Source organism: Heteronotia binoei, chromosome 6, assembly GCF_032191835.1.
Source record: "Heteronotia binoei isolate CCM8104 ecotype False Entrance Well chromosome 6, APGP_CSIRO_Hbin_v1, whole genome shotgun sequence".
Lineage (NCBI taxonomy): Eukaryota > Metazoa > Chordata > Lepidosauria > Squamata > Gekkonidae > Heteronotia > Heteronotia binoei.
In genome coordinates, this window is record NC_083228.1 from 101,165,853 (window position 1) to 101,174,343 (window position 8,491).

Here is an 8,491-nt window from a genome sequence, read left to right on the forward strand (position 1 = left end):
ATTGAAGTCACCCAAGACCAATAGCCTTGGGTACTCCAACGCCCAGCCCGCCGCGGCCTCCACCAGGGATGGTAAGGCGGCGGTAATGTGTTGAACTCTACACATGCAGAAAAATGACTTTATATAAATTCTGTCAAACACTACAATTCAGAAAAATGCTTAAGGATGTAATACTGTCAAAATTACTTGGAGCTAACCAACCTCAAGGCAAATTATGTACATATGATCTCTAGACTGATCTCCCCTGAAGAAAATGGCAGTTTTGGAGGAAGGATTACTATATACCATAAAATCTAGGATAAACAGAAGTCCTAAAGTAGCTGCAGAGAATGGATGCTCTGGGTATAAGACTTCCTTTTCTCCCTATAGTACAGCAGACAGATACACTGATTGTAATTTGTAAAGACATTAAAGCCCAGAGGTTGGCTGGCACTGAGGGAAGAATAGGGTCACTGATGGCTGATAACTTTCAATGAGTCTTTATCACTGTTGGAAAAGGCAATGGCTGATGTAAAATAAGAAGAGAAGACCACCCTGAAGGGAGCAGCAAGAAGACAATTAAATAGGATAGTGAAGACAGCACTTCTCTTTTGTAACGTGTCATTCCTTCTCCAGATTTCTACTCTTAGGGCAATTTTCTCCTTCTTAGAAGTTCCACACTTTAGTCTTATCCTCTCATACACAGCTAGAGATGTAGTTAGGAACCTCTCTCTGTTTTTCCTTTCAAGTATGGTAGTTACTCAACAAACCTTTATTTATTGTGCACCATTACTTTGTCAGGTTGTGTACTATTACTGTGTTAATTACTCTGTCAACACCACCAAGAAAAACCTGCAATGAATTTGAGATCTTACGGTGTTTTTGTTTTTTTAATGGAGCATAACTGGACAGCAGCCAGTTATACCAGCACAAATATTTATAATCACAGGGTTAGTATGCTATATTGTATACATGTGTTCAGAAGCCTATGAATGGTATAGGGTGGGAGAGGTTATAAGTGGGGGGAGGATTTAAATCTTGAATTTTGGTGGAAAGAAGTGACATCACAGGAAGGGGAAGAGCTGGGGAACTGGCATTTGACATTACAAGAAAGGGAGGAGCTGGGAGAGCTGTTTTTTGACATTTTATCCTTGCTGAGCTCCTTCTCCTCCCCAACCTCTGCCCTCTCCAGGCACCACCAGCCAGTTTCAAGAAATGTCCCAAGCCAGCACTTACAGCCCTATGCAAGCAGACCCTATTGACATCACCTGTTCTATTTTGATGTACATTGCACTGACATATAACTTTCACATACATGCTTCCTATGCCGTTTGAAACCATGCTGCATCAGAGATCTCAAAATAAGGACTCTGCCAGGGGACAATACCAAAACAAATTGTCTTTCACAAGCCAGCCTGAAATGACAAGACAGAGTAACTCTGTTTTTAAAAGAGATTCAGGTGGGTAGCAATGTGGGTCTGAAACAATAGAACAAAGTTGGAGTCCAGCGGCACTTTTAATATCAACAAAGTTTATACCCAGAATTAAACTTTGTTGCTCTTAAAGGTGTCACTGAACTCAAGACTTTTAAAAAGTAGGAAGGGTTGCATCAGTGCTTAGTTCTTGTGGCCCTTTTCCTCAGCTCTTTCTTATATGCTTAGGGAAATGCTGATTGACACTTTGAGGTCAGTCTGCGATTTTTCTCCAGGCCAGTTTGGCAAGGGATCCTGGAGGTTTTTGCCATCTTCTAGGCATGAAGCAGGGGTCACTGGGGATGTATGTGTGTGTGGGGGGGAGGTATTTGTGAAATTCCTGCATTGTGCAGGGGGTTGGACTAGACGATCTTGGAAGTACCTTCAAACTCTATGATTCTATTAGCCATGTATTTCTGGTGCATTGCAGCATATTTATTTTACCAATTTATAAAAGTTCACTAAGTTTTGAAAATGAATCTGAAGTTTAAAAAAACACATACAGCTCTTTGGAGTTTCAAGCAGCTACTCTTTAGAACAACTTAAACTATTGGGTTGTGTTTTTTTAGTAACATCAGTCACTTAACACTGGACAAAAAAGAATATCCATCATCATGTCAGACATAATACTAGGCATATGCTTGCAATCATAGATGTCTTGAGTAATAAAACACATCTTAAAAGTCATTAAATCTAACACAACACATAATTAAAATCAAGCTAAAATATACATATAACAAAATACACATACATAAAAATAATATAAAACAGGGCAGAAAGAGGGGTACCTGAGGAAATGCCATATGAAATTTTTAAAAACTCTTCCCCTGTTTTCGGAAGATGGTAACAGAAGGGGAAAGGAGAGACTCTTTGGTGGAGAGGCATCCAGACGTTCAATGCCATGACTGAGAAGGCCCCCTCCAGGATTGCCATCTACCTAATTCTCAGAAGGCAGGAGCACCATAGTGGTTGGATAGGTAGGCAGTCCTTCAGGTCTGCTGGTCCCAAAACTTGTGGGATTAAAGGTCAACACCAGCACCTTCATTTGCACCCAGAAACAGAATGGGCCCCAATGTAGATGGGCCAATACTGGAGTGAAATGGTCCCTATGATCCATTCCAGTCAGGGTCCTGGTTGCCAAACACTTTTCAAAGACAGACTCAGAACAGTGTATTGCAGTCATCTAATCTTGATGTAACCAGGGCATATACCACAGTGGCCAGATCTTTGCTTACCTAGGAAAGATTGCAGCTGACCAAACTGCCAAAGGTGGTAAAAGGCACTCCTGGTCACAGCTGCCATTGCTTATTCAGCAGAAGGCCTGCGTCCAAGAGCACCCCCAACCTACACATGTTCCTTCAAGGGCAATGCAAACCCACTCAGAATGGGTTAAATTTCAATTTATTAGACAGCATCCAATTTGAAATTGCCTTCCAGGCACTGGTTCAAGGTTTTTACACCCTATCTAGGATCAACCAGGTATGCAACATAGAGTGTCGCCTGCATATAGGTGACAACACAGCCCAAATCTCTAGATGACCTCACCCAACAGTTTTCTATATGCTTTTCAACATTTATATGAAAGATGGAGTCTTGAAGGACTGTAGGTCAAGGTGCTGAGCAGTAGTCCCCAGCACCACCTCCTGGTCCTCCAGGTAGGACCAGAATCACAGTCTCAGCCTAAAAAAGCAATCCAGAAGGATACTATGGTAATGAAAGCCACTAAGACACAGTCTCACTCTCTCTGTCCATATTCCATTGCATGCCATCCACTAGAGCAACCAAGGCTGTTTCAGTCCCATAACTAGGCGTGAAACCTGATTGGAAAGGATTTTTTTTTGCTTTGTCCAGAAATACTTGAAGCTGTCCAGTCACCACCCATTCAATCACCTTGCTCACAAATACAACATCTTATAGTTGATAGTCACTGGTATCTTGTGGTTCCAGGGCAGACTTCTTTTATAATGGGCATGCAACAGCCTATTTCAAGAGATTTTATCTGAGAAGAGTTGAGCAAAACAGTCAAAGGAGGCCACCAAGCAGTCCAATCCTTCCTGCAGGCCAGATTCCAACAGGTTCTGACCACCCAGAACAGCTCTGCTGCCCTACACTGTGAAGATGCAATGGTTGTAGAAAAGTACTGTTTCTTTGCTGCCATAACCACCAAATACTCTTTAAAATGAACTTTTAGCCTCTCTTACCACATTCACCCTGAATCTTCCTCTATTCTCATTCTAGCCATCTCCCTTGGATTTGTGTCACCTGCAACCTCTCAGTAAACCAAAAGGCTACCTGGACTCTAACACATGAGAAAGGTGTTCCAAATTACAATCTTTTCAATGCTTACCTGTGAATCCTACTGAAACCAGATAAACTTTTCAATACACTAGTGTGTTTTAGAATACATCTTTAAAAATAGGATTTGATCTCAACTACAGTTTTCATGGAAGTAATGTTCCCTGCTCACCAAGCACATTTTCCCCTCCCCCTTCCACGGGGAAATGAAATACTTACTCTAGAACCTTTTTCAGGAAAGCATCGACAAACCAAGCAATCTTGTCCACCACAAGGTCCCATATTTGCATATCCACCCTGAAAAGAGCCAGAAATTAGTTTCTTCATTTAAACTGTTACTTTCCCAAAATCTGTTGATCCCAGTCCAGTTGACTCTTGTTTCATTGGTCGAAGCTATGATTAAAGCTATGAATAGATTAAAGCTATGAATAACTTCATTTGTAAAAAAAAAAAAAAAAAACCCACGATATCCTGGAAAGAAATAACATCAAAAAGCTAGTTTCATTATATAAAAGGGTATTTTTTTATGGCAGCAGCAGTAGTAGAAGATGACAATGGCAGTGCCACTTAAGCTAGCTCTAGTTAGTACTGGGCAGTAGAAGGCAATTGTAAATCATTTCAAAAGCCCTATTATTCTATTACTTTGAAAGCCCTACGATGAAACAAATTACCAGGAGTAGATGGAATATCAATATTGCTATTCTAAGCCACAGAAATCTTAACAAGAATATGCCAACAAATATGGAAAACAAACCAATGGCCCATAGACTGGAAATGCTCAATTTATATTCCATTTCTGAAAAAAGGAGATGTCAAAGACTCCAGCAACTATCAGACCACTGAATTATTTTCTCATGTGAATAAAATGATGTTCAAAATGTTACAACAAAGACTGTTACCATATATGGAATGAGAAATGTCAGATGTTCAAGCTGGATTCAGAAAAAGAAGAAGCACTAGAGATCATATTGTAAATTTGCATTGGTTACTTAAGCATATCCTCAGATCCCACACAGGAATACAAAAAAGAACTAAACAAGAGCATGAAAGAATTATCCCTACACATACAGGAAAAATAATTTCAGACACACTACAGGAACCTCATCCAGGTACCTTTTACCTTCTACCAAAATTACACAAACCTGGCAACCCAGCATGCCTCATTATCTCAGGCATAGGCACTCTCATGTTGGGGGTATCTTGATACATGAACTGTATTCTAAGACCCTGTGCCATTAATGCCCCTAAGTTATGTGCGCAATACCACAGATTTCTGGAGGAAAATACAATCTTTGAATAGCCTTCCAGAAAATAATATTTTGGCCACCATGATTGTGGAATCTCTGTATGCCAACACCCCACACAAAGAGACTATGATATTTGGTCACATTATGATAAGAAAAGACTCACTGGAAAAGACAATAAAGCTAGGAAAACTTGAAGGCAGCAGAAAAAGAGGAAGACCCAACATGAGATGGATTGACTCAGTCAAGGAAGCCATGGCAGAACAAGCAGAACAAGGTCATTTAGAAGTCATTAATTTAGGGGGTCACAGAAAGTCAGAAACAACTTAACTGCACTTAATACACACACACAATACTAGGAAGGGCAGCTGCCATTATCTCCAATCACTGTGTGACACAGGATCCTAGCTACATGAATCTTTGGTTTAACTTATGTATGACACTGATGATGAATTAACAAGCAAGGAAGCCAGGATAGTGACAGTTTCAAACATCATATGCAATCATTGCTGTGCAACATAAGTGACACTGTAAAGATGGAGTCATCTTTCACTGATGTTTCAATATCAGTCCTCATAAATAACTTTCTATACAGTTTGATACCACTATCTCCCTGTTCTATAGGCAGATTATGTTATTTATGTACAAGGCTACTTTGCAAAGAAGTAATACATCTAACAAAGCAACAACCTATATAAACCACTGCAATGCATGATTATTGAAGAAATACGTTCTGTTGTTTTAATTTGAATTTTTCATCCTTATATTGATGTTTCTCTAGTACAAGATTTATATTTTAGTTTTTCATGGGGAATCTGCTCAGAGTACTTTGATAAAATGAACTAATACACCATTTTTGTGTTATCTGAAATATTTTAAAATATTTTTTATCCTTGACCTTCAGCACAAAAAAATTGAATCCTCTGGCTTTCTTCATATCTTGCAGCAGGTTTCCCATGCAAATATATTTGTACTGTACTTTGTATCTGTATTTTGCTTGTTATTGAAAGCATGCATCTGCGGCAATGCCAAAACAATTCATTTATTTTTCTAACAAAACTATGTTTCTTTCCAGGAAAAATATTTATTTCACAGAGTCTAACCTTGACTTAAAGATTAAAATGTTAAAACAGTCAAAACACAGATTAATAATATATATTTTAAATATCTACTTGTTGCTGTAGTTATCCTTATTTAATACCATAAATAATTTCTAACCTAGTTTTGTAAAAAAAATAATCAAATAGGATTAGTCTCTATTATCTTGTTTTCATAAAATCCTATGCTGTATGTTCATTTTACATATGACAAGCTTTTTAACTTCAACAGAAGCACCTTTATATTCCACTGCTGTGCTACTAGGGTTCTAGTTGCCATGTGTAGATAGTAAATATCGCCTACTTCTAATCTTGGGTGCATATTGTAGTCTGGAGCTAAACATGATTAGTGAAAATAGCACAGCTTGTATGATTATGATTATCTCTGGAAATGAAAGGACAGAGGGAATATATGAGCAACAGGGAAGGCAACAAGAAAGGAACAGAAGGCATCCACAGGCTTTCATGTACTTGTGCTTGAGTACGCCTAATTCTCTAGTATGAAGAGTGGTATGTTTTATATACAGGACCCATAAAGGGACCCAAAATCCTCAGCAATATACAACTCAATCAATGTGAAAGTATTTCCTGAAAGTAGAAGTTTTGGCAATTAGTGGATGAAAGAAATATGAAGTATCATGTTACTTTTATCCACTTGGTGAAGCAGGCAATGTACTGGCATTCTTTTCAATTTTTACTGAGGGACGTTAAGACACTTGAAACCAACAGTGCCATGTTATCCCTATCAGCTGGTATTTTCTAAACTTTAGAATTATGCAAAGCATGTTAATACCAGAAGATGGCACACCATTTCATAGGCTGGGATTCAGTGTTTAGAACAGACTATAAACAAAAGTCTGCTCCACAAGGCTAATCATTCAGCTGATTAATCAGTATGTATTGTTAACTTGTAATTATAGCTTTAATTGACTAATTATTCTAGTAGATTTACCAAGGCCAACAGCCCTGTGTTTCATCTCTTCTCAGCCTTTTGGCCAAGTGCAGTTTAATGGAATTTCAGAGTATTTTTGCAAGGTTAATATCCTGAAAAGAGACATAAAATAATTAACACAGTTTTGTTATTTGGTTAGTTTGCTGATGTAAATCTAAACACAAATGTCAGCATTCTCAATATTCTTTTAAAATATTTATTTGTAAAAATTGACACACATAGCTGCAAGAGACAGAAACTGTGAGATAACTGCAGCGGGGAACCTCTGCATTCAAATCACTTACCCCATAAACTGGTTTCAGTGAAGTAAGTATTATTACTAGCCACCTGGTAGATAGGAAAATGCAGATTAATTGATTATTATCAGAAAATAAAGAAATCTAAAAAGTAAATTAAAAAGTCTGTTTTCAACTTCTTGTGCATTCCCAGGCTAAAAGAGGATCACCAATAAAAGAAAGCATAGTATGAAACTTCTTCCAGTGGCACAGATTGTAAGACCAGTCATGTTTATATGTAAACAGAATTTCCCTTGTTCAGTGTTGCCAGTTTGGGTTGCCAACCTCCAGGTGTAGTTTAGAGATCTTCTAAAATTACAACTGATTTTCATACAGAAGTCAGCTCTCCTGGAGAAAATAGAAATTTGTAGGGTGGGCTTTGTGTCATCATGCCTTGCTTAGGTCCCTCCTTTCCCCCCAAGCCCTGCCACCACGTTTCCATGGATTTTCTAATTCAAAGTTAGCAACCCTAGTGCCATCAGGACCAGATCAGGAGGAGGAGTTCCAGGGCTCCAGCTCCAAAGTTCAAGAAGAGGCCCCAGAAGTAAGCTATGGATTTTTAAAAATATATGTGTTAATGCCTACAACCATTTATCCAACAACATAGACCATATACCACATGGAGACTATTGCAAGTAGCTTCTTTACGTATTTTTCTGAGCTCAATAGAAATATAGCTGTAATTCAAAACCTACCATGCAATACCATTTGTAAGTTTAATCCATTTGATAGACACTGTTCGTAGTAATTCATTTGATTTCAAGCCTTCGCTGTTTAATTTTTTATCAACAGGGCTTGGCTGGGCTGCACATTCTGACTTGTCAGTGATGTTCCACATTCTTCTACTTGAACCTGCTGATGAGGAAAGTATACAAGCAACTTAAATTTACATGCATACCTTAAAAATTGCATTGGGCATGAAAGACTGGAAATATTCACTGGCTCTCTATATTAAAGGTGAAAACAAATTATCAGTTAAAATACCCTCAAGTGTACCACTATACAACAAAGCTGCAATATAATGTAATAGTTCAAGAGGAAGCATATTATTAAGGAAGCATGATTGCACTCTGTTGTACTGTATCTTCCTTTTGCTGCCTTGTTTTTACTTCTATGAAGTATATTAGTTTTCAGTGTTACTTTTGAAATCTATTTTAAATATATTGGATTTTAATGG

General features: G+C 38.2%; 1 protein-coding gene across 1 annotated transcript in view; it reads right to left on the reverse strand.

The window, feature by feature from the left end:
• Positions 1-8,160, reverse strand: part of COL4A4 (collagen type IV alpha 4 chain) — a 111,914-nt gene extending 103,754 nt beyond the window's left edge. Inside the window, exons 1-3 of the mRNA XM_060242221.1 lie at positions 8,010-8,160; positions 7,324-7,366; positions 3,966-4,043 (exon numbers count right to left, since the gene is read on the reverse strand). Of these exons, the coding sequence (XP_060098204.1) occupies positions 3,966-4,043; positions 7,324-7,366; positions 8,010-8,152 (264 nt within the window). The 5' untranslated portion in view covers positions 8,153-8,160. The remainder of the gene's footprint in view (positions 1-3,965; positions 4,044-7,323; positions 7,367-8,009) is intronic.
• Between the last annotated feature and the right edge of the window lie 331 nt (positions 8,161-8,491).